The sequence below is a fragment of the Cebus imitator genome, unplaced genomic scaffold, assembly GCF_001604975.1.
Source record: "Cebus imitator isolate Cc_AM_T3 unplaced genomic scaffold, Cebus_imitator-1.0 Scaffold79, whole genome shotgun sequence".
NCBI lineage: Eukaryota > Metazoa > Chordata > Mammalia > Primates > Cebidae > Cebus > Cebus imitator.
In genome coordinates this window covers 2,526,156-2,551,959 of record NW_016107394.1, presented here as the reverse complement: position 1 = coordinate 2,551,959, position 25,804 = coordinate 2,526,156, and the positions used below count along the sequence as shown (strand labels likewise).

Sequence of the window (25,804 nt, the reverse complement as noted above, 5' to 3'; positions counted from 1 at the left end):
ATAAGTAAGTTAATGGTGAGGCCAGGATTTAAATCCCCATTTCCTGCCTCAAGGTGTGAAACTCTTTCTCCTGCATACAATAGGTCTGCTGCGACAACTCCCTATCTGTCCTAGAGCCTAAAATGCCTCTATTTCATCAGGTTAAAGCTTTATCCTAAGGAGCCCTCTTTGGAAGCTAGAGTGGGGGTGCAGCAGGCCTTCCACCATGCCTACAGTCTGTGGGTGGCAAAGGCCAGTGGGGCAGGCTGTGGCCTAGGTGTCCACAGACCCTGGTAGAAATCCATGCTCACACATCAGCTCCGAGTCCCAGCTAAGCCGAGTCACCAAGAGGTGGCCCTGTGACAAGGCTGTGAATCCAAAGGCCAGCTAAGCTGCCACCAAGAGGTGGTCCTGTGACAAGGCCCCTGAGTCTTCCGTGGACCCAACTCCATGCTGGGGTGCACTCTAGAACATGATAGACAACGGGTGAGGGAGCCCAGAGGAGAGGGCGGCTAGCTGTGCATGGAGGCCTGACCTCTCGGACTCGAGGAGGGCACAAGTGTGTCTCCTCATCCTGAAGGCTTTTGCAGTGGGGCAGCAGAGGGTCTGGGTCTGCTGCTCCTCGAGTTTCCAGTCCCATCATAGCCCATGAGGATTGCAAATCCCTCATCCTCACCCCTCTCTCCTCTGTCAGCCACTCCCCTCTCCCCCTACCCTGCTCTCTTTCTATTTTTGCCTCTGATTTTTTTTTCCTTTTATGTCTTTGTTCCTCTGTGTGTGCGTATTTCCCTGTGCCTCTCTGATCTCTTTGTACTTCCATCTTGATCTCTGTGAGGCTCTGATGCCTCTCTCCTCTCCCTCTTCCTGTGTTCCTCTCCCCCTTCCTGTCTCTGTTTATCTCTCAGTCTCTGTGTGTGAGTCTTTTTTCCTCTCTCTCAGTCAGACTCTCTCTCTACCCCTCCCTCTCTCCCTCTCTGTCTGGGCCTCTCTCTGTTCCTCCTCCCTCCTCCCTCCCCCTTCTGCATTATCAGACCTGCTCCAACCTCCTCCCAGAGCCAGCCGAGCAGCAGAGGCAGTGGCAGCGGGAGAGGTGGGAGCAGCGGGGCAGCAGAGCTGGATTGGGGTGTTGAGTCCAGGCTGAGTGGGGGGCATCCCACTGCTCTTGGTCCCTGTGCCTGCTGGGGGTGCCCTGCCCGAAACTCCAGGCAGCGGGGACAGGGCGCGGTGCCACCTTAGTCTGGCTGGGGAGACGGACGATGAGGAGTGATGGGGCAGGCATGCGGCCACTCCATCCTCTGCAGGAGCCAGCAGTACCCGGCAGCGAGACCGGCTGAGCCGTGAGTATAGTGAGGGGCTGGGGTGGTGAGCGGCTGTGAGAGGTGCCACAAACAGGGTCCTGGGAGTCCCTCCAAGGAGCTGGGGTTGGCATGGAGCTGAGCCACGTGGAAGGATCGATCCTGCTCTTGGGCACCCCTCCTCCCCGTGTTGCTGGACTGCAGCCTGGGGCAGGGGCGGGATACCTCTGAGCAGGATGAGGGTGCCCAACGTCAATCTAGTAGGTGATGAGGCTGGCATCCCATGGAAGGGGCTGATGGTTGGAGGAGGGGCTGGTAATCCACCTGAACCGTCTCTTCAAGGGCTGAGGTGGGGTGTGGGGAGGGGGAGGTCTGCCAAGGAGTTGGGAGGAGCTCTCAGGGCTGCGATAGGCTGATTCAGGACCCTGGAGAGGGAGAGTGTCTTGGCCCACCAAGGCTGTGTGTGTGAAGGAGGTGGGGAGGGGGAGAGATGGAGAAAATATGAATAAGAGTGGCCCTGGAGCAAGAGAAGGTCAGAGGTAACTGCCCTCCATGGAATTGGGAGTTGGGGTTCAGGGACACCACTTTATGAAACTTTACCCCAAAGCATCTGTCCCAGGATAGGGTTCTATGGAGCCAGATGGAATGAGGTGCTAGCCTCGTGTGTGTCCACGTGCAGGGGGGTGCGTGTGCCAGTGAGTGGGGGGCTCCATGGAAACACCCCTCTACTAAGAGCTGCTGAGGTGGCAGGCAGGGCGTGTGTGTTTGTGTGTATGTGTATACACATGTGGAGTGTAAGGGACACGTTGGGTGTAGAGGGGCCTGTGGAGCTCTAGAGTCCTTGATGTTTGGATACAAAACAGCCTGTCAGAGTTTGTGATCATCACTGTGTGACTGGGAGTTTATTTGCATGTGTCTGAGTGTGAGTGCAGGTTGGTCTGCTTATGTATGTAGGTGTGTCTATTAGGTTGTGTTTTTGTGTTATGTGTGTTGTGTCTGAAAAACAGAATGAATCGATGTGCATTTTTATCTGTTCCATGTGTATTCATGTGCATGTATTTGTTAGTGTGTGAATAATATTGTCGCTTGTGTGGGGGTGGATGTGGATGTGTGCGTTAGCAGAAGTGTTCTGGTGTGGGTGTGTGATCATGGTGCTAGTGTGTATATTGGTACTTCTGTGGCTGGTGTGTGTGTGTCTGTCTGTCTGTGTTATCCGAGTGTGTGTGGGTGGCTGTTTTCTTCCTCTGATTGAGGACACAGCTGGGACACCGTGGCCCACTGAGGCAGGGCGGGGGTGGCTGAATGTATGACCACCTCTTTGAACTCAGGACAATTTATTCTACACCCTGTGGGAGAGATGCAGAAAAGAAATAGGCAATAATGACTCTTCCCCCTGGGGCCTCTAAGCTTCATAGACATAAAATAACTGGAGAATAATTAAGTAGTAGGGATCAGGTCATGCTAACAGGTGGGGGTGGGGTGGGAACCTCATAAGCAAAAGCCCTGGGCTGGGCTGGGCTGGGCATGTCCTGGAGCAGTGAGGATGCTGTATAAAGAGAGTGGGGGGCAGGCAGGAGCCACATTCTGCAGAACTGTCAGCTCCAGGACTCTTAGACTTTATCCAGAGAGCCCTGGGGAGCCCAGGAAGGTTTTATGCAAGGGAGAGACATAATCAGATTTGGGTTTTAGAAACGTGCCTTGGGCCAGGTATGGTGGCTCACACCTGTAATCCCATCACTTTGGGAGGCTGAGGTAGGTGTTCACCTGAGGCACGTGAACTCACTTGAGGCCAGGAGTTCGAGATGAGCCTGGCCAACATGGTGAAACCCTGTCTCTACTAAAAATACAATAAAATTAGCTGGGCGTGGTAGCACATGCCTGTAGTCCCAGCTACTCAGAAGACTGAGAAATGAGAATCACTTGAACTTGGGAGGTGGAGGTTGCAGTGAGCTGAGATTGCACCACTGCACTATAGCCTGGGAGTGACAGAGTGAGACCCTGTCTCAAAAAAAGGAAAAAGAAACCTGCCTTAGTGGCATTGTCCAAGTTGAACTGGAAGAGAGAGGTGGGGCCAGAAGGCTAGAGTGGAGGCCAAGCCAGTACAGGGGTCAGTGAGTTCTGGGGCTTTTTGAGGACTTGGGAAAGGCTGGATAGATGAGGACAGGGAAGGGCTTGTCTAGGTGGCTCAGGCTTGGACTGGGTGGGGCTGTAGTGCAGACACCTCAATAAGTCAGGATCTCAGGAGGGAAAAGGCTCTTGGAAGGCTCAGGAAAGCTGGATGTATGGGCGCTGAGGTAGTGGGAGAGATCTTTGTAGTGTTTCTAGCTAAGATGCAGGGGGTCAGAGATCATGGAGCCATCTCTTGCCAGGCAGGGAAACTGAGACTGTGGCTTCATCACTGTCCTCTGGCTGACAAGGCTGGGGCTGAAGCTCTTCATCAGACCCGACCCTCAATATTATTCTCCTTCAGGCCCTGCTCGGAACATCTTGGTTGCTGAGCTCGGTCAGCTTAGTGAGGATTAATTGTCTTTATGCTCCCTGCACACCTCCCCCACTGCACCCCCCCTCAACCGCAGTCATTCCCCCTGCCCACCAAGCAGCTCCTGCCACTCTTCCTGCTTCCCACTCCAGCCTCCTGTCCCCAGGGACTGCTGATGGCTTGGCTGGGATCTAGCCAAATGGTGGGTGGGGAGTGGGAAGAGCTCCCAGCAGCCCCCTACCCCTTGGTCTTAATGGACTGGGAGTCTCACCCTCAGCCATGCTGCTGTCAACCCAGGCCTGTACTCCCCAGGCTCCTGCTGCTTGGGCCTATGAAATCTCCCTACTCAGCATGATTCCATTCCTGCATTCATTCAACCACTCAACAGGAACTCCTCAGTACCTGCTTGGTGCCTGCTTGGCTGATCGTTGGGGACACAGAGCAGACGCTGACCAAGTCCCTGCTCTCAGGGAGTACCCAGTCTGATGAAGGAGAAAGAAGTGGAAATCTGCAACCCCGCAGGGTGAGCAGTGCTGTGTAGGAGGTGTGGAGCCCACAGGGTGCCCAGGCTTCAGAGGAAGGGACGTTTGAGCAGGACCTTGGAGGATGGGTAGGGATCGCCCAGACAGGGAAGAGCAGAAGGAACAGCCTGTGAAGGTGGGGAGGAAGGGCACAGGGCTGGGCACCCGACTTGGTGCGGCCTCTACGTGGGAGGAGACGGTAAGGGCATCGGGGCCGTTTTCTAGCAGTTGCTTCGCTGCTCTTTATCTATCCAGCCTGCCGTCTGCACACCGCCAGAAACGGGGTGTTCAGCTCATCCCTCCTGGGCAGCCCTTCCCTGGTAGTGGTTATATCTGCCCTGGATCTTCTCTGCAAGGCCCGGCAACTCCAGGCTACCCAGCCTGGCCTTATGTCCTGTCTCCATCCTGTGTCCCTGTCCTCTGAAACAGGGCCAGGCTGGGGCATAATGATCCAGGAGTGGCTAGAACCCATCCTAGGCAGGGAGTGGGAGACATGGGCAGCCTTTATTAACAAAAAAACTGAGCTGGGGGCAGGCCCTGACTCCTCTCCAAAAATAATGACAAAGAAGCAGCCATGGCCAGATGAGGGAGGACAGACAGCAGGTGCAGAAAGGCTGTGAGTCTCTTGGCTTCATGAGAGTGGGCTGTGGGTATGAAGGGGAAAGTCTAGGACAGGAGGGGGAATTGGAGGCAGAGGCACTGTCAGTCTTGGACCCTCCCATAGGTGAGTGAAGGAAGTCATCTAGTGAGAGGGATCTAGGGAGGGGGATCAGGACTCATCATTCATTCATTCAGCAGCCATTCGCTGGGCTGCTACCCTACCAAACATGACAGCCCTAGGGGAGATGGACAGAGCCAGTGACCACATGGATGGAAACCCAGAGTCTTTCCTACCTGTGCCATGTCCCAGGAAGGTATTTAGGAGGAGGGGCTGGCCTTATAAGGAAGACATACTTCAAGCTGAATTGAGAGACAGCACCAGGAAGAGGGAACAGCATGTGCAAAGGCCTTGAGGTGAGGGCGAGCATGACTTCGTTTACTCAGCACTATAGGCGTTCCAAGTGGCCTAGGCATGAAGCACCAGGCTGGGGGGAAGCACTGGGTCATGGTGGAGCAGGAAAGGAGTGGGGAATTGAGGCTAGACTATAGGAAGCACTTTCTACCATGAAGGTGTCTCCAACAGGCTTGATGCGTAGGCATCATTGTAAGTTTGCAACTTCTTGGTCTCTCCTGGTGCTCCTGACCAGGGCCTGCTGAGGGACCCAGCCTTGCTTGAGAAAGGGGTGTTCAGTGAATGAAAGAGATCCTAGAAATGAGAGAAAGGCAGTGGCTAAAGAATGTGGGCCCATTCCAGAAAGTGGCATGCAAACAAATGCAAAGCAATATGCAAATCAGCTGACTAGGGCTTGGCAGCTTTGGTTGGAAGAAATGAGCCATCACCCCCTCTTAGGCCAGTCTCTCACCCCCTCCACCTCAGCCCCCAGGACAGCCAGAACACCCTTGTCTGCTCCTCCGAGCACCCCAGCTTTCCTGAGCCACAGATTGTGGCTTCCAGTGGGGGCCATGGTCTCCCTGTCAGCACCCTCATCCTCTCAGGAAGTTGATATATTTAGTAACAGGAATGTTTTCACACGTTTATCTCCTATTGTTCAGCTGCTTGCTCCCTGGAAAAGGCCAGGTCCCCAGTGATGTGACCCATTTCTTGAAGTCCCTGAAGTCACCCTTCTCAGTGCCCTCCCTGAAAAACAGGAGGCAGCTGGGGCTTGGTGCAGCAGAAGAGATTTGAGTCAAATATCTAGGAGGACTTCCCAACAGTGTAGTTGCTGAGTTGTGTGGACCCTGAATTTCTGGGCTTTCATTCTTTGGATGGTTGCCTTGGGTGCAGAGGAGGCTTTGAAGATAGAACAGAAAAGGTGGCAGACAGGCTTATGCTCAAATTTCAGCATACTGAAAGATGTACTGTTACTCTGTTGCTGTGTGGTCCTGGGCAAGTTACTTAACTTCTCTGAACCTCATGTGAATAGTAGGGTGGAGATAATTACCCTTTCTTGGCAGGATTGTGAAGAATCTGGAAGTGCAGAGCTTAGCCCCTGGCATGCAGCAGGTACTCACAAAGGTTAGCTACTGTCATTATGAACCACCCACGATCACCCACACTGTCAGAAATATTTAGTGGGGCCTGGAGGGGGAGAGACCAGAGCTAGGAGCCCAGGGGCTGTCATCATGTGGGAGGGACCAGGAAGCCTAAAAAGCTGTGGTTGTGGCTACGGTGAGAAGAACGAAGCTCTGTGGGAGGGACTCAGGCATCTCAGAGATGTGTGGCCACCCCACTAGGTTATCCCGACTGGTCTGAGACCAATCCTCTGCGAATACAGTGGAAGAAAGGGCTTGGTAAAGAAGGGGTTAAGTCTGTGGCCACACCCATGCAGTCTATGAGCCATTCTGGGAGCTGTAGTCTGGTGTGAATTTGCAGTAAGCATAGTTCGTACTGCCTCTTTTGATCCAAATCCACACCCTGCTGCCAAGGCTGGCTGAGGGCTGACCCTGGTGGGTGGTGGGCTGTGTGGGGCCAAAAGGTGAAGCAGCATTGACCTCTTCCTTCAGGGACCCCCTGGCTTGCTGTGTGTTGGGGGTGCAGGTGGGAGCAGAGATAAAAGGACTAAGCCATAATTACAACTCCTCATACATTCACACAGAAGTTTACAGCTTCCTGAGCACTGTTTCCATATCTGTGATCTCATTTAATCCTCACCACAAACCCAAGAGACTGCTATTTTCTGGATGAAGAAATGGAGGACCCATCGGGGAAATCGCTTACCCACAGGTATTCAGCCAGTGGCGGTGGAGCCAGACTTGGAGCACAAGTCTGTCTGCTTCCAGAGCCCCTGCTCTTCCCATACATTACTGTTCCAGATGGCAAACCAGGCCTTGAAGAACAGGCAAGATGTGGACAATTCAAGTTGAATGTGAGACATCTCAGCAGAGGAGCAACTGAGCACAGAGCTGTTGATTCCAGGCTGAAAGTTTGGACTTTGTGTGGTGGCCCACCAGGGTCCACCCAATGGTTTTCTGATTAGAGTTGAGCTTTGAGAGAATTGATCTTGCAGTCTGGGCTGAACTGATTGAACTGGAGAAACCAAAGTCAGCCTGAGGCTTCTAAATCCCATCCTTGGTGCACCCAACACTTTGCTCCTCTTCTTCCTCTGTGCTGCTTCTCGATTTCTTCCTCCTCTTCTGCTTCATTTCCCCCTTTTTAAAGTAGTGACAATGTCTTGCTTGCTGGAGTGCAGTAATGTCATAATAGCTCACTGCAGCCTCAAATTCCTGGGCTGGAGTGATCCTCCCACCTTGGCCTCCCAAAGTGCTAGGATTACAGGTGTGAGCCACTGCACCCGGCCGATCTTTCTCTCCTACTCCTCTCTGCTTAGGCTGGGGAGTGATGACTTTTATACCGTAGAGCTACGCTGTAATATCACACATCTCCAGAAGGGGGTGCTGTCATGTATAGTCCTTTCCTGCCTGAATCTTATGTTTGAAGGGCTGGTAGGTAAGAAGTGTCTGGACAAGTAGCAGAGGGGAAGGGTGGAGAGAAGGATAGCCCATTGTTTTCACCTCTACTGAGCCTAGGATGAGAGGGCCCTGCTGAAATGGCATTGGGAGGAATGAAGGCTGAGGAGAGGCTGGACCCCATCCCGTGGAGACAGACATGCTGAATTCAGCCAGAGGAAATTTTCTCCTCATGTTTCTGGGAAAGGCTAAGATTTGGAAATGGATTTAGAATGACATCGCAGTTGGGGTCTGGGTTTCTTTTTGAGTCATGATTTGCTTGATACTGAGATGCTAGGGATATTGCTTGGTTTATTCGTGTCTGCCTGTGTCTCAGTGTGTGTGTGTGTGTGTACTTGAATGTAAGCTTTCAGCTGCGCACGTGTGTATGCTGGTCTGAGAGGGTGAGAATGTGTGGGTCAGTGTTCATATAAAAGTGTGAACATACTCATGTGTCTGAGCATGTGAGTGCTCACAGGGTAACAAAAGAGAGTCCCACTCTCTCACCCAGAATGGAGTGCAATCGTGCGATCTCGGCTCACTGCAACCTCCGCCTCCCAGGCTCAAGCAATTCTCCTGCCTCAGCCTCCTGAGTAGCTGGGATTACAGGTGTGCACCACTACCACCCAGCTAATTTTTCTATTTTTAGTAGAAACAGGGTTTTACCATGTTGGCCAGGCTGGTCTCGAATCCTGACCTCAAATGATACACCTGCCTCGGGGCAAAGTACTGGGATTATAGGCATGAGCCACTGTGCCCAGCCGTGAGTGTCCATTGCTATGTGTGATTTTGGTAACTAGTTGTATGCATGTGAATGTGGCTTGTGTGTACATATGTTCCAGTGAAACTGTTTCCTGTGTATACAGGGATGAGGGAGTGTGTGTGTGTGTGTGTGTGTGTGTGTGTGTGTGTGAGAGAGATAGAGAGAGAGAAGGCCCAGATGCCTGCTGTGCTAATTGTTCAGGCCACGCCTCATGTCCAGCTACTCAGCACTTTTTCTCCTGGGTTCCGCTTTCCTGTAGGTAGAGACCCTTGAAGGGCTGGCCTTCCTTCAGAGAACTCTGGGCCAGAGTCAGGCTTTGTGTTCAGACTCAGGTTGGGCCAGCCAGGGTCCTAGGCTATTGGATTAAGCAGCTGGACATGGCTGGGAAGTGTCTAGGTTCCATTCTCCCTAGGAACTTCTTTTTTTTTTTTTTTTTTGAGACGAAGTTTCACTTTTGTTACCCAGGCTGAAGTGCAATGGTGTGATCTTGGCTCACCGCAACCTCCGCCTCCTGGGTTCAAGCAATTCTCCTGCCTCAGCTTCTTGAGTAGCTGGGACTACAGGCGTGCGCCACCATGCCCAGCTAATTTTTGTATTTTTAGTAGAGATGGGGTTTCACCATGTTGACCAGGATGGTCTCGATCTCTTGACCTCGTGATCCACCCGCCTCGGCCTCCCAAAGTGCTGGTATTATAGGTGTGAGCCACCGCGCCCGGCCCCCCAGGAACTCTTAATGGTCACACTTAAAGAATTTCAGGGACTCCCAACACAGTCCTCTGGTACTGATGCAAATACTGAAGTCCAGAGAGGTGCAGTGATTAACCCAAGGTCACTCAGCAGGACCTAGCGTGAGATGGCAGGGCTTGGAGCAGAGAGGAGTGTCTGACCTGGAAGGCTGCCCTCCCTCTGGCCCCTAGAGCAAGTGGAGAGCTCAGAGGAGAGCCAAGTCTGTGGCATGAAGCCGCCTCCTGCACCTGGGTGTTTCCATGCCTCCCGGGACTCAGAGGCTGCCTTTGAAGTTTTTACCAGAGCTTCTGCATGCTGTGAGATTCCTCCCGGGGACGTGTGAAGTTGGCTGTTCATGGAGCATGGAGAGGAGCCCAGTGGTGAGGCGAGGCCAGGGGAGGGGCCTCTGGAAGCCTTAATTTCTTCTTTGTAGTAGGTGCTTTTCTTCTTCTTTTTTTTTTTTTTTTAAGGTTTCCACTGTTCTAACATTCAAGGCTTTCCCTATCATCTCTCTTTGAGCTCTTAGTACTGAGAGAGTGCTGGGGTTTGGAACAGTCCTGGAGGCCCAGCTGGGCTCAGTGTGAGGGTGGCAGGGCTTAGGGAAAGGGCTGCTTGGGAGAGAGGGATGAGCTTCCTGCTCTTAGTGGGGAGGCGTGAGCAGGGGCTGGACAGCCTGGTTAGCAAGGCTGTACACGAGGTGCCTGCCCTAGCAAAGAGGCTGGTTGCAGATTCTGAGTCCCTTCAAGCTGTAGCTGCCATAGGGGGCGGCAAAGAACGTGCTTCAGCTCTGTTGGGCCTGGGGAGGGTTGAGTCCCCAGAGTGCTCCTGGTGTCCTGGGCAGTGGAAGGTGCAAGGTTAGACTGAGCAGATGGAAGCAGGGAGATCCCATTCCCTGGGAACTGAAGGGAAATTTGTCTTCTGGAGGTTTGCGGCTGAGGCAGGGGCTGGATGGGAGGACACTCTGGGGTGGAGTGGGGGTGGGATGAGGAGGACTGGGCAAGTCCAAGGCAGCTCTGCTTTGAGCAGCTGCCGGAAGGAGCAGGGAGGCATGTCCTGAATCACATGGGGCTCTGGGGTGGGAGGCTCATGGCTGTGTGGCTCAAACATGGGTTCTGACTGGGGCAGAGGAGAGGCTTCCTGGGGTTGGGGCCTGGGCAGGAATTGGGGTAGGAGAGAAATGGAAGTGGGTACCACCTCCTTCCCAGGTCAGGTAATTTGAAGTTATCTAAAAACCCTCAGTGGGCCGGGTGTGGTGGCTCAAGCCTGTAATCCCAGCACTTTGGGAGGCTGAGGCGGGTGGATCACCTGAGGTCGGAAGTTCAAGACCAGCCTGGCCAACATGGAGAACCCTCGTGTCTACTAAAAATACAAAATTAGCTGGGCTGGGTGGCACATGCCTGTAATCCCAGCTACTCAGGAGGCTGAGGCAGGAGAATCACTTGAACCCGGAAGGTGGAGATTGTGGTGAGCTGAGATCATGCCATTGCACTCCAGGCTGGGCAACAAGAGCGAAACTCCATTTCAAAAAAGAAACAAAAAACAAACAAAAAACCCCCAAAACCCAGTGTGGTGGGATCTGGGGTCCAGAGGGAGAGAACTAATGTTTACAGAGTGACCTCGATGTTTTAAAAATTACCTTGTTTAATTACCTCCTTAAACAATCCTTCAAGGGGCTAACCCTATTTTGTAGAGGAGAAAAAGCTGACACACTTAAATGGTTTAACTGAAGGCAATTAGTGAAGCAACTATTACAGAGATCGGGAAGGCTTAAGGGAACTAGCAGGACATGTCAAGGTACTCAGGACTGGCATCCAAGGTGCCTGGAGGGCAAGGAGAGTTCCGCAGCTCTATGAGCCGGAGCCCTGGAGATGGGGCTGCCCTGCAAGAGCTGTGGCCACAGCCACTGCTTGTCAAAGGAGGCAGGTGGGGGAGGGGGTGAATGCCCCTAGCGAGCCTGCATGCTGCGCACCCTTTGCTATCCTGCTAGCACCGTGACCCTCAATGGCAGAATTCATCTGGATGCCAGGTGGCAAGGGAGCCCTGGATGAAGCTGCCACTTAGAAGTCAGCTTCCGGGGCACATAACCCAGCAGCAAAGGGTGGAGATTGGAAGAGGAGGGACAAATAGATGATGGGAAACTGAAGAATAGAGAGGTTGTGGACTTGCCCAAGATCACACAGCCTGTTGGTATCAGAATTCGAACCAGAAGCCAGGTTCTTCCTCTGAACACTCACTTTGTTTTTGTTTGAGAGGCAGAGTTTCTCTGTCAAACAGGCCGGAGTGCAGTGGTACCATCTCGGCTCACTGCAACCTCCACCTCCTGGATTCAAGTGATTCTCCTTCCTCATCCTCCCAAGTAGCTGGGATTACAGGTGCTCGCCAGCACACCTGGCTAATTTTTGTGTTTTTAGTAGAGATGGTTTCACCATGTTGGCCAGGCTGATCTCAAACTCCTAACCTCAGGTGATCTGCCTGCCTCGCCTCCCAAAGTGCTGGGATTACAGGCGTGAGCCACCGCACCTGGCCCAAACACTCACTCTGTCACATTTACTGAGGTCTCCTGAGTGGACCCGCATGCACGTTATCCACTCTCCGGCTAAGAGCAGCTTCCTGCTGTGGCCACCCTGCTCCATATCTGGGCAGCACAGGGGTTGCTGAAGAATGCCATTCTCAGGACACAGTGTCCCCTGGAGCCTCCCCAAGCCACCTGCTCATTCATTCCAACTGGCCTCAAGGGTGTCTGGTATGCCCTGCCTGTGCTTGTCATTCTGGTCATGGAGATGGACCTGACAGCCCTTGCCCTCCGCTTGGTTAGAGACAGGCTCACCCAGATGCAGGCAATCAACTTTGTGGGGTGAGTGCTGGGACTACTTCCTGAGGACCCTTCCTGAGGAGGCGATGCTGGGTCTTAGCCTTAAAGAACAAGTGCAAGTTTTCCAGGTGGAGGAGAGGAAGGGTATTCCAGGCAAAAAGCTCCAAGAGAGCAAAGGTGTGAGCAGCAAGAAGTCAAGGGTGGCGGGTCCAGGGTTCCTGGGCTGGAGGAAGGGCCTGGCGATGGAGAGGAAGAGAGTAAAGGCCCAGCTCACGAAAGGAAGCAGAGGAAGGTTTAAGCAGGGTCAGGCCATGGTGAGCTTTGGGGTTAGGAATCTCCAAATGATGGGTGAATTAGGGGGGTTAGCCCCAGGTGAGAGACAGTATTAGGGGTGGCTGAGGACCTGTGAGTTGCATAGATGGGCAAGAGGAGGAGTGACAGCCGCTACCTCCCGGCTCACCTGCCTGAGCTATGGCCCTACTTCCTCAGTGTCTGCCCACCAGTGCAGGTGTGCGGCAGCTCTAGACCGCCCTCTAGGGACATCTCTCCCTGCCTCATGCTGCCTGTGGCTTCCACTCTCCGGAGCACCCATAAGCCACCCCCTCAGACACTGGCCTCCCAAAGCAAACCTGTATCACTGCTGCCTCAACTCTTGATAACACTGTGACCCCTCCACTGCCATATCTGATAAAAGACATCCCTTTGAAGACGTTCCTCCTGGAGTCAGATCTCAGTCCTTCTTGCTGTCCAGAGCCTGGGCCTTGAGTCTCTCTGGGAGGTGAACCAGTGAGGGCAGCCCCCTTATGGTGCTGGGAGTTTAGGGACCTTGGCCCAGCCAACTCAGCGCTCTTGTGTCAGCCTCTCCGGGCCTGGTCAGCGGACTCATTTTCAGTGCTGATTAACGTCTCCCGTGCAGCCTTCTGCCCCACTGTAAGTGCTTGACAATCATTAGGTACTATTGGGTGCAACTGGATCCAGCTCCAGTACCATGCTGCTCCAGCTGCCTGAGATAAGGGACCTGGCCACAAACACAACACCCCGAAACCCAGACACAATCTAGGCAGAGGGACTCAAACACTAACATAGAGAGGAAAAATCCAGTAACACAGAAGAACTCCCCACACCAAGAAGCAGACCATAGCACAGACACCAACAGATGCTGAAAAGCAGACACAGGATCATTCCAAAAAATGACCTAGAAACAGAACAAACGGGAACACCAATGCACACGGCACAGGCATACACATCCAGATATGCAACACAGGTACGACTCGGCACACGTGTGGCGCACCCCAGGGAAGCAGTTGCACTTGGCATATTCACAGATGCCAAGATGGCCAGACTGAGCCACCTGTGGTTCCCCACTTGTGTAGCGTCTCTCACCTCTGGGCTGCCACCATACTCACTAACCTTGGAGTGCTTTCTGCCACGTGGCATCACTGACTGTTTTCCAGTGAGTTTCTATCAAGTTTTGGAATGAATTTTGCCTGTGCTCGGTGAGGTGGTGACTGTGGGTGTGAGTGGGTGATTAGAACCAAAACCCCCCAAAACTCAAAAGCTGGACAGAGACAAATTTGAGGGGAAATGAATTAGAAATAGCTGTGAGGAGCCCCAGCTTCTCAGGGCCTCAGAAGATATTGGTTGATTGATTGATTGAGACAGAGTCTTGCTCTGTTGTCCAGGCTGGAGGGTAATGGCACGATCCTGGTCCACTGCAACCTTCACCTCCCAGGTTCAAGTGATTCTTCTGCCTCAGCCTCCCGAGTAGCTGGGATTACAGGTGCACATCACCATGCATGGCTAATTTTTGTATTTTTAGCAACGAGGTTTCACCATGTTGGTCAGGCTGGTCTCGAACTCCTGACCTCAGGTAATCCTCCTGCCTTGGCCTCCCAAAGTGCTGGGATTACAGGCATGAGCCACTGTGCCTCACCTCAGAAGACGTTTAAACCCACAGAAAGGACACCACCGGATGCCCTCTGCCTCATTTTCTCAGACCCTGCCTGATTTCTTTTGTGTTTCTTCCAGGCTTGCCGCCTGACCCAGTTCCCTCCTTCCCCAAGCCAGCCTTGCCCCTTGCCACCTCTCTGAGCTCACACATGCTCACTCACCTTCTCTGCTTGGCTGTGCCCTGCCCCTACTTCTAAGCCCAGTGAAATCCTCGTTACTGGGTGCGTCAGCCATGCCTGCGTCCTAACCCCTGCACTGAGGATTGTGAAGGGAGGTAGTGGAGCGACATGCTTGGGAGCGCAAGCATTGAAGACTGTCTCTTGGTTCAGATCTCTGCTCCTCCACTTCTTAGCTGCAGGATTGTGCAAGTTCTGCCACCTTTGTTCCCTCATCTGTAGAGAGGAGAGGATAATAGAGCCCACCTCATTAGGGCTGCCTCGAGGATTAAATGAGACACAGTGGGTAATATACCTGGATCCCTCTCCAGGTGTCGTGAGAGCAGGGAGAGAGCTAATGAGATCAACGATGTGCAAATGCACACAGAAAGTGTCTAGTGGGCCTTGCTAATTGGCACTCAGTGAAACAAACACCTCCTGTGTGAGCACCTACTACGTGCCTCCATAACTGGCCCTGTGCCCCGCCCTCCTCAGTTTCTGCGTGGCTGCCAGTTCTGCACAGCTGTGACTCCTGTGGGGGCTCAGAAGGTGGGAGTGTGATTACTTTTTCAAAATTTATTATTGAGGTATAATTTACATACAATAAAATCAATTTAAAGTGTATAATAAGCTTTGATAAATACATATACAGTCATGTAACCATCATGACAATTAAGAATATTTTAATCCCCACAAACTTTCCTTGTGCCCTTTGTAGTCAGTCTCTTTGAGGGGGACTTCTTTTTTTGTTTGAGACAGTCTCACTAGCCCCGGCTGGAGTGCAGTGGTGCGGCCTCGGCTCACTGCAACCTCCGCCTCCCAGGTTCAAACAATTTTCCTGTCTCAGCCTCCTGAATAGCTGTGGAACTACAGGCACACGACACCAGGTCTGGCTAGTTTTTTGTATTTTAGTAGAGACAGGGTTTCACCATGTTGCCCAGGCTGGTCGAGAACTCCTGAGCTCAGGCAATCTGCCTGCCTCAGCCTCCCAAAGTGCTGGGATTACAGGCGTGAGCCACCTCGCCCTGCCAAGGGGGACTTCTTACAGGAGTGTGAGAGGTACTGGGTTTTCCTTGAGCTTAAAACCTGGGCACATGGAGTGGGGGTGCCTCCGACATGCTGGAAGTTGCCAAGGAACTGCTCAGCCTCTCTGGGCCTTGTTCCTGGCAGAGGCAGTGCAGCCAGGCAAGGGGAAGGGATGCTCAGGCCTTGGTCTCCCAAGGGCAAGCCTTGGATATGAGGGCTGGATCGCTGGAAGTGGTGGCTTCAGAAACCCATAGAGCGAGTGACGGGGTAGGGAGGTGGTGTTTCCACAAACCTGCCCCTCCTTTGACCAGGTAAGCCCTGTGGTCCAGGTGGAAATGGCCATACCTTGTCCAGACTGTAGCAGGGGCTGGCCAAGATGATCCATTTCTCTCCCTGTCCTCCCCCCACCAGGGGCCATAAACCCCACTCTATGGATGAACAATTCCCTGAAAAGAAGGGGGTCACTTTTGTTCACCAGTTCTAGAACCAAATATTAAAGCAATTATGTAACTAACAATAAATTAAAGTAGTGACTCACTCAGCTTAATTAGAGCGCTAGCAGGGAAGGATTAAGGTATTTTTAGAGCACACACCTCACTCTCTCCTGTTGGGGAGGCCTCTGTGCAAGGTGGGGGTGGAAAAAAGGCTGGGAACTCATGGGAGCACCCCAGGTGTCTGCAAAGAGATGAAAGTTGATCTTCTGCCCCACTGAGGTCGTAAGGAAGAAAGGCCGCGTCAGAGCTGCAGCAAGAGGGGTTTGGATCAGACCCAACAACACTTCCCAGTGGTGCTTATTGGAGAGCTGGGACGGCAACACTGGACTGTAAACTCTGTGAGGGCAGGGATTAGGTCTGTGATCACCTCCTCCCCCAGCAGCAGACCAAGAATGAGACTTGGGAGTCAGACACAGCTGGGTGTGACTCCTGCCTTTGTGGGTTGCCAGCATGTGGGCTTGGGCAGGTTCCTTTACCACCCTAAGCTTTGCCATCTCCTCCATTATAAATATATCCACCTGCATGTGTCTTGTAAGGATTGAGTGGGCTCGATTGTGCAAAGCAAGACTTATTGCTCAGCTGGGGACAGTGGCTCACACCTGTAATCCCAGTACTTTGGGGGGCTGAGGCGGATTGCTTCAGCCCAGTAGTTTTGAGACCAGCCTGGGTGACACAGGGAGACCCTGTCTCTAAAAAAAAACTTAGAAGACTCAGTGCTGACTCTACTAGACCAAAAACCCCACAAAGGCAGGGCTTAGGTTTGGTTTCTGTTGTTCACTGTCGTATCCCAAGCTTCACCGATAGAACTGCACATAGTAGGTGTTCAGTAAATGCTTTGTTGTGTGACTGCATGTTAATTTTGTTCCCATTCTCCTATTCCAAAAAAGTTGCTTTTCCTGAGGTTGTAAGTGAAGAAAATAGGCAGTGTGGGCCAGGTGTGGTGGTTCATGCCTATAATCCCTAGCACTTTCGGAGGCTGAGGTGGGAGGATCACTTGAGGCCAGGAGTTCAAGACCGGACTGGATAACTTAGACCCCCAGCTCTACTTAAAGAAGCTTTTTTTAAAGAAAAAAATAGTGTGTGTGGGGGTGGGTGGGAGAGGTTGTGGGGGGTGCCAGGTGGGAGTCTGGCATTTCTCCTCCAGGCTGAGGAGCTGGTGACTTCCAGGGAAAGGCCTGGGAGGAGAACCACAGACAGCTCCAGCCTGCTTGGATGAGGGCGGTCTTCTGGTTGCCAGGGGGGTAGCTAGGTGGGAAGATCCGCCAGTGGTTCCCCCACAACCTGGGGTGGGAGGAGGAGGAGCCCCCAGCCCAATCTGATGGGGAGACCAGAACCCTCACCCACCATTGCTGGCAGTTCAGAGAAGGCAGTGATAAGTCAGGGTGGGGCACCCTGAAGGCTTCTCAGAGGAGGCGATAGGATTGGCTGAGGATTTAGGTGGAGAGGACATCTGGCATCCATAAAATGGAGTAATGATTCTGACCCTGCAGGTTTTCTGGGAGGATTAAATGAGTTACATTTTAAAGATGCCTGGTATGGCCAGGTGCAGTGGCTCACGCCTATAATCCCAGCACTTCCTCACCTGGGAGGCTGAGGCGGGCAGATCACGAGGTCAGGAGTTTGAGACCAGCCTGGTCAATATGGTGAAACCCCGTCTCTACTAAAAATACAAAAATTAGCTGGGCATGATGGTGCGTGCCTGTAATCCCAGCTATTTGGGAGGCTGGGGCAGGAGAATCACTTGAACCTGGGAGGCGGAGGATGCAGTGAGCCGAGATTATGCCACTGCACTCCAGCCTGGATGACAGAGCAAGACTCCAGCTCAAAAAAAAAAAAAGATGCCTGATACATGCCTGCCAGGAGGAGGCACAACATATGAACTCCCTTCCTCTTCCCTCCACCCCTCCTCAGCTCCTGTAACATCAGGAGGGACATGCCCTGACCTGCTCACAGAGGCTGGGGTGGGAGGCTCCCATCATGGCCTTCAGTGAGTCCGCCTCTGCAGTTGGACCTAGCTGGACACACAGTAGGTGCACACAACAGATGGGGGCAGGTCTGTGCTTCTTATGGTGTTGGGAGGCTGACGGAAGGGCACAGCTGTATTGGGGTGATGGAGTTCAATCCCTGCACCTCCTGCAGGCCCAAGACCCCAAGACGCCTGCACCTAATGGCTGCTCTGATCAGCTCTGACCAGCTCTTCTCACACCTCATAGGCCTCCCAGGGTTCAGGTGATGAATTAGTGATGACAGCATCCAGCATCACTATGACGACCATGTGGCACTCTTAGCTTCCAGCCAGGGCTCCAACGAAAAGCCCAGAGACCCCTCTGGCTCTGGACTTGGAATTGGTGTGTGTGAGGGGGGCTGGGGCCTGAGGAAGATCGGGGGAGTGGGAGGGGCAGGAGCCAGGACATGGGGCTGCGTCTGACACGGACTGGAGTTCATTCAGATTGTTCCATCCAGGGGGTCTTGGGGACAGTTATTTATCTCCTTCCTTCCTGCCTTGTTTTCATTCCTGCATCCCTCCTCTTTCCACTCCTCTCCCTCCTCTGAGCCCTGTACCTGTTCGAGGCCCTGGGCTGCCAACCCTTTTCCCCTCCTCTGAGAATCAAGCCCGTCTCAGCTGTCACCCTGGGGAGCTGAGTGAGGTCGGGGACAACCACCTCTTGGTCTAGGCCTCAGGGAAGGTGTGTGGGGACCACTGACGGCTCTGTGGGAGGGCCTGGCCCCTGCCCTGATGAGTGGGGAGGAGGCTTTCAGTGGAGAGGCAAGGTCAGAGATGAAGCAGCGTGGGATGGGGAGTGACAGGTGTTTAGCGTGGCCTGTGTGTGAGATGCAGAGCGGAGAACGTGGGAGGACTCGAGGCTGGAGAAGGACTGGGAGGGAGGGATGCAGTGAGGAGTTTGCAGTTTGTCCCCGGGGAGAGGAGCCCTGAAGATTTGTGTTATTGCTGCTTTGATTTTTAAATGGGAGGGTTCATTTTACAGATGGCGAAACAGGCCCAGGGTGGGAAAGTGACTTGCTCAACCTCGCTTAAGTCTCTAGAGACAGACTGAGACTTAGGCCTCCTTGGGTCTGGCTGGACTCTAGCTGGGACTTTTTGCCCCAGACTTGCTGGCAAGGATTTTCCCAGGTAACCACTATCTCCGAGAAAGGTGGGGAGAGCACACGGGTGACTTTGCCCTCAGCTTGAATGAAATTTGCATCAGTGAGGGCTGTGCTGATTGTCCTTCCTGCCCGTGTCTGGCAGACTGGCCTGGTTGGGGGTGGGGGTGGGGATGGGGTGGAGGCAGACGTCCAGGGAAGGATTTGGAAAGTTAGGGGCTTGGCCAGGGCCACCAAGGCATTAGAGACAGAAATGGATCCAAACTCGGGTTTTTGGAGACCCAGCCCAGACTGTGCTCCATCCCCTTCCTCCCGTTCTCAGGGGCCTTTGGCTGAGTTGGGCAGTTATAGGAGGCAAGCCCCCCTGACCCCCCCAGCTCCTCACATGCTCCTCAGGGCTCCTCCTGGTCCTGGGGCCTTATTGGGCCTGCTGTGCTGGAACTTATCCAGGCAGAAGAAACCTTTAGCTCCATTATCCTGATGAAGAAACTGAGGTCCCAAGGTAACAGTGACTCAGGGTTATGAGAGCTCAGTGGCTGGGCTGGGCCTGGCTGCCGGGCCCTCGGCCTGTCTACACGGCCTCCCCTCACTGCTCTCCCCTCGTCTCTCCCCACCACTGTGTGGCATGGTTGGGCCTGCCAGCCTTGATAGATGGCTCTGCAGCTCAGCCTCCCTCCCATTCCTCTCCGGATGCTGGGCCGTTAGCCTCCTAATCACCAGTCCTGCCTGGTGGCCGCCAAGCCATCCATCTCCCCACGCAGCCTTGCCCGGCACAGTTGGTTTTATTTTGGGGGAAGAAGGGCACAGCAGGTCTTTCTCTGAGGCTGAGCTAAGAGTTTGGCTGCAGCCCCCACCCTAGGGGGCCCAAGGGTTAGGGAACAGCCTGCACTCCCTTGCTGGAGAGTCAGAAATCCCTTCTGGATCTCCCTAAGGCACCTGCACATGCACACACAGGCGCACACACTCACAGTAACACTAATAAAAGCTTTTGCATATCAAAAGAATACTGTATGGCAGGCATGGCTGCAGAGCCCTGGGTATCATCCCATTCATCCTATCTGTTGGGTACGATTGGCAGCTCAAAGGTACAGATACAGAAACTCACGCCCAGGGAGGTTAAGTGGCTTGCATAGGTTCCATATCCAGGAAATGAAAGAGCTGGGATTTGAACCCAGATCTGTATGGCTCACATATTGCATTCACAACTCCTGCTGTACTGACTCACCTGTGCACAAACACGTGCACACGCACTCGTGCACGCATGACACAAGCTACCATTTCAGTTCTTGTACCATCCCTCTACCTGGGCCAGGTTCTTGCGGATGAGGAGAATGCGGGCTGCAGAGAGGGCGAGGGGTCACTGCTCAGCGTTCTCAGGTTGCCCCGAGTTCATTGTCCCCAGGCTGTCTCATCCTGGCTATGGCACTGGCCAGCTGGGGAGTGGCATGGAGGTGGCAGCCTCCAGGAAGTAGAAAGGGGAGGCTGGGAGACAGTCGATCCATCATCCCTGCAGTACCTCCTTCCAGGAACTGGGGCCCAGGGGAGTGTGGCACCGTGGGTCGATGTTCTGGGCAGCAGTGCAGTTTCAGAGTGTGTACAGGATTTGTGTAGGGCAAAGCTGGTGTGCAGCTGCCCGCCTTCCCCTGGCTCCCTTCCCCTGCTCCTGTCTTCTTCCTGCCAGCCTCACACCTCCCACTGATTCCCCCACTGTCCCCACCCTGGGCACTATAGAGGCTGAGAATCAAACTCCCAGTTCCCAGGCGCCTGTGTGCCTGCTGCTACTGTCTCACCTTGCCCCAGAGGCAGATCTTGGGTGGGTGCTGCGAGAGTCACCCTGTGGTGGTTGGGGATGGGTGGGTAGGGGGACCAGGGGCTGGAACTGTGGGGAGGTGAGACAAGCCCCCTCAGAGCCTTTGGAGACCTCGACAGACAATATGATGAGATAAGAAATGTAAAGGGGCACATAGTGGGTGCTGAATTAATCCTATCTCGTTCCTCCTGTAAGAGTCTGGAGAAACCAAGAGCAGCAGGGTGCCTCTGAGGGCACAGGAGCTCCCAGGCTGGCTGGCAGGTGCAGCTAACAGGGTTAGCAATCCCAGGGACAGGTGGCTTGGGGCAGAGGAGAGCGTGCTGACGAGGGGAGAGGAGGTGTCTGGTGCTGGGAGCAGTGGTGGCTGGAGGAGGGCTGGGGACCCTCCCCTGGGACCCCACACTCTCTGGGAGGGGCTCCTGAGCAGGCCTGGTCACCTTGCTTCTTGGCTTCTTCCTCCCCAGGCTCTCCCACCTGCACTGGCCTCAAGAGAACTGGGCTTGAGCCCTGGTTCAGACACCTGTTGGCTGGTGGAGGTTAGGGCAAATCGCTTTCCTCAGCCCTCTCATCCATGACAGGCTCTGGTGAGGGTTAAATGAGATGTTGCCTGTCAAGCATCTGCCACTTCCCTGAAACCGAGCAGCGAGGCTGCTCTGGGTTCTCCAGCACTTGCCTCCCCTGGTCCTAGCGCTGGGTGGGCAGCCGTGGTCCACCGGTCACTGGTGGGTCCCCAGGGCCCCACACAGGGCCTGCTGTCGAGGAAGAGGGAAGTAAACATCCCAGGGTTCGAGCTCTGCCCCCCATCAAGGTGTCCCGTCTTAGGCTCTCTCAGCTCCTCGTTCACTCTGGTGTGGGGACAAATGTGCCTCTCTGCACTAACTGAGCTCCCCTGGGCAACTAGGAGTGGTGTCACTTGGGGTGGGGGTGGGCAAGGATCTCTGGACTGGGATTCCCAAGCCCTGACTCCCTGCTATTTCAGACACTGCCTCATTGTTTCATCTTGGGCAAGACCTGTCCCCTTGGGGATAAGAGAAACATGTGACCTCTGACCTCCAGAGTCTCTCTTCTGAGGTTCTGTGCCCAGATGATTCTGTGTTCTAGGGGAGAGGCCAGGCTGCAGGGAGATACCCAAGCCACTGATGGGCAGACTAAGGGGGAAGGGCCCAGGATTGGGCCAGCTCAGGACTCTGGTGGTCTCGGTGCCCTTGACCTGGCATTGCTGCCGGTTTGCTCCAGTGCCGTCTGCTCTGTCTCGGCGTCTGCGTTGCCCGCCTGTCCCTCTGCGGCCCTCTCCTCTCTTCCTTTATCACGATCCCTGTATTGCCTCCGCCCTCAGGCTTATCTCCTCCTGTCATGCCTCCATCCATCTCTGTCACTCCCCTGCGGCTCTCCCCCACTCCCTGGCACACCCTCTCTCTCCCTGGGAGTCGGGAGTGGGGCCTCACTGGGAATCAGGCCCTCCCTGCCTCTGGTCTAAGCAGTCTCCGCAACTCTGGCCAGCTCTTGTCTTCTTCCTCCTTCTTGAATCTCTTGCTGTATGATGGTGTCTCTGCCTTTCAGTGTCTCTGAACTCCCTTTGTTTTTCTCAGTATGCTTCTCTCTGCCCTTATCTCTGGGCCTCTGTCTCTCAGGGCCTGACTGGTCTTGACCTCTCTGCTTCCTTCTTCCCCTCAAGAGTCCAGCCAGGCAGCAGGTCCAGCCCGCTAGCCCAGAGAACAGACGGAGTCCGCCCTCCCTCTCTCTTGCTGGCTGCCTCAGAAGCCCCCAGCAATGGCCTCCACCCTGCACTGTGCCTTGTTGCTAGGCCTTGGGCTGGCAGCACCTGGCTTCCATAGCGACGGGTGCCTAGAAACAGAATGCCACATCTCCCAGTCCCACCACGGGAGCCTTTGCCAATCAAGCGAGCGCCTTTTGATCAATCAGGAAGCATGGCCAGACTCTAGGCTGCCTCCAACTTGAGGAGGCAAGAGAGGAGGGGACCGTGGTCTCTGCCTTCTGGAGCTGAGGAGACTGCTGGGGTGGGAGGAGTTGCTCAAGTATGGCCCTGAAGGCAAGGAAGGAGCTGGGGGAAGCCCTGGGCTCTTTCCCCCCCAGTCAGCTTGCTGCAAGAGGCATGAGCTTGGGAGCTGGAAGGGGCTCTGTTGAAATTGCTGTTCTACCATTTCTAGCTGTATGACTTTAGACAAATGATCTCAGGTACCAGGGCCTCAGTTTCATCAACTGCAAAACTGGGATAACATGAGGATTAAATGAGAGAATAGATCTGGCATTTAGAAGACGGTCATCAGTGGCCATTCCCCTATCTTCCCTTTAAAGTTGTTTAAGATTTAATTGGCAGAGAGGAGGAGGAGGGTTCTCCAGGCCTGTGGAATGGTGTAAGCAAGCAAGTGGAGGCTGGCACGCACCTCACATATGCAGGAGTATTTAGGGAGGACCAGGGGCCATATCTGGAAATGGTTCTGCCAAAAGCAGCCAGGCTAAGCTGGGTGCCATGTCATGCACCTGTAATTCCAGCTACTAGGGAGACTGAGGCAGGAGGATCCCTTGAGCCCTGGAGTTCCAGATCAGCCTAGGCAACATAATGAGACCCCATCTCAAAAACAAAACAAAACAAAACAGGCAGGCTGAGGGGCACATGGAAAAGGGACTGTCTTCTGGGAGGTATATTCTTGCCAGGTGGAAAGGGATGGGCTTGATTACTTTCTCCTCTAGCATTTGGGGCTGCTGGGTAGGGAGCCACACTGGGGCCCTCTTGCCTATTCTCATGCTGCTCCCTACTTCTGCCCTGTCACTCAGCCCCGGGAGAGGGGCTTCCACTGGTTCCTCTTCCTGCCAGGCCTGCCCACCAAGACTGCCATGGCCACACAGCCTGAATCCTGGGGCCACCAAGTGTCCATTGAGGCCTCACTCTGTCATTGTAGAGATGAAGAAACTGAGGCTCAGAAGTGGGAGGTCCCAGCTCTTCCTCCCTTTCAGGCCTGTCTTCTGCACCAAGGACTTCAGGCCACCAGAGAAGGTGGGGAGGGAGGAGAAGAAATGAGGTAGACTTGGTGGGGAGGGCACTGAGGACAGAGTCTCATGTCACTGGGGTGGCCAGGAAAGGGTTAAACATCTGTATACCCAAGCCATGGGCACTGGCATTGCCAGAGGATGCTGAGGCCTGCTGGGGCGTGAGGACAACAAGCAACATTCTTTTCAGGAGTGCCAAGCTCTCTGTTAAGTACTTTTGAGTCTCTTCTCATGTATTCACAGCTACCTTCCAAGGAAGGCCAGTTGATCCCCAGTTTAGATGTGAGAAAGCAGGGGCTCCAGGAGGCTCTAAGGTTGTACAGCTGGAGAGTGGGGGGGGCTTAGACTGAGTCACCCACCCAGACCCTGGCCCCTCCCTGCGTCCCCCTTCCAGGACACCCATCACTCCCTTGACACTGCCTGGGAGTGGGTGTTCATTTCCTTGGGCTCCCCCAATCCTTGTCCTTGGTATCCCCCACTGCAGGCAGGCACAGGTGCTTACTGCTGCCCTCCCCTTTACCTGGCATCACAGAGACTCAAGCCCACTGACCATTAGGCTCCCAGGGGCATAGAAACCGGGTGCTGGAGTCCTGGAGTCCTGCAGTTGGGCGTCTCAGGCAGTCAGGACAATAGAATGTTAGAATCTTGGGCTTCTGCGTTCTCAAGACTTCAGGTTCTCGTATTCATAGAATGTAAGAAGCACAGACTCTTTGAATGATGGGGTGTTATAATAGAGCCTTTGATTTTCTAAGAACATGAAGATCTGGGAGTTCTTGGAGCCTTGAAGCCATAGACTGGGGCCTCCCTGTGTGATGGTTTCTGAGTTAGCATGAGGCCTTGGTCCCTGTTGCTTAGACTTTCTTGCCTTGGTATCTCTGATGGGCTCAGCTCTTAGCAGCGTGTGTGTGTGTGTGTGTGTGTGTGTGTGTGTGTGTGTGTGTGTGTAGTGGGGACTGTGGTCAGTGACTGACTCTAGCCTGAGGCACCCCTGGAATGGAGCCAGCCCAGGAATAGCAGGTGGAGGAAAGCCAGGCAGCCTCAGGGCTGCAGCTGTCTGGTGGTGCAGGGCAGGGCTCTGGGTGGCTGCCTTTGGCAGAGGACCAACTTGCCTCCTTCGTCCCCCACCCAGCCTGCTACTAGGGACAGGAGGAGGCATCTCCATGGCACCCCTAGGGCTGGAGTCAGAGCAGCCCCTCCAGGTCCTGCAGACTGGATGGCAGGAGCTGCCACTGAGGAGAGGAGATTGGGGAGGGACTGGAACCTTTATCCACGGTGAGTTGGGGCACGGGGGATGAGAGAGAGTGTGGGGCTCAGTGAGGGGTGTGGGATCAGTGAAGGGCTGGGGATTTAGTGCTGGGCTGGGGCTTAGGAAGGAGGCAAGGGCTCTGTGGGTGGGAGACTTTTCGAGAGGGTGGAGACTCAGAGAGCAGGACGGGGGCTCAGCAAGGGGATGTGGCTCAGTGGAGGTTGCTGAAGAGTTTCTTGGGGTTGGCCGGGCGTAGTGGCTCACGCCTGTAATCCCAGCACTTTGGGAGGCCAAGGCAGGTAGATCCCTTGAGTTCAGCAGTTTGAGAACAGCCTGCCAACATGGTGAAACTCCGTCTCTACCAAAAAATACAAAAATTAGCCGGGTATAACGGCAGGTACCTGTAATCCCAGTTACTTGGGAGGCTGAGGCGGGAGAATTGCTTGAACCTGGGAGGTGGAGGTTGCAGTGAGCCGAGATTGCGCCACTGCACTCCAGCCTGAGCGACAGAGTGAGATTCCATCTCAAAAGAAAAAAAAAGTTTCTCAGGGCTGTCTCTGTGCTGCTGCAGGTTTCTGAGAGTGGTGGGTGGGGTTAGGGGAACTCTCTGTCCCTGGCGTAGGCTGAGAAGCAAGAGCTCCTTTTCCCACCTCCACCCAAAGCTGGACAGGTTAGAGCTGCTGAGAAGGCTGGCATCTGCCTCTCCTATTGCTCATCTTCCTTTCTGGTTTCCATGGGAATCTGTGGCTCAGGACGAGGAGGGGTTGACAGGATGGCGCTATGGGAGGAGTCAGTGTCAGGCAGAGCCATCCTACATGGGAAGGAGCCAGCTGGTAAGAAAGTGAGCTTCCTGTCCCTGGAAGTGTGCAAGCCGGACAGGGGCTGAAT

The 25,804-nt window shown here is 54.1% G+C and overlaps 1 protein-coding gene across 2 annotated transcripts in view; it reads left to right on the top strand.

The window, feature by feature from the left end:
* Positions 1-556: 556 nt before the first annotated feature.
* Positions 557-25,804, top strand: part of PDE2A (phosphodiesterase 2A) — a 100,184-nt gene continuing 74,936 nt past the window's right edge. For both annotated transcript variants that reach the window (XM_017533095.2, XM_017533097.2), the window contains exon 1: positions 557-1,316. In XM_017533095.2, the coding sequence (XP_017388584.1) occupies positions 1,246-1,316 (71 nt within the window). In that variant the 5' untranslated portion in view covers positions 557-1,245. The remainder of the gene's footprint in view (positions 1,317-25,804) is intronic.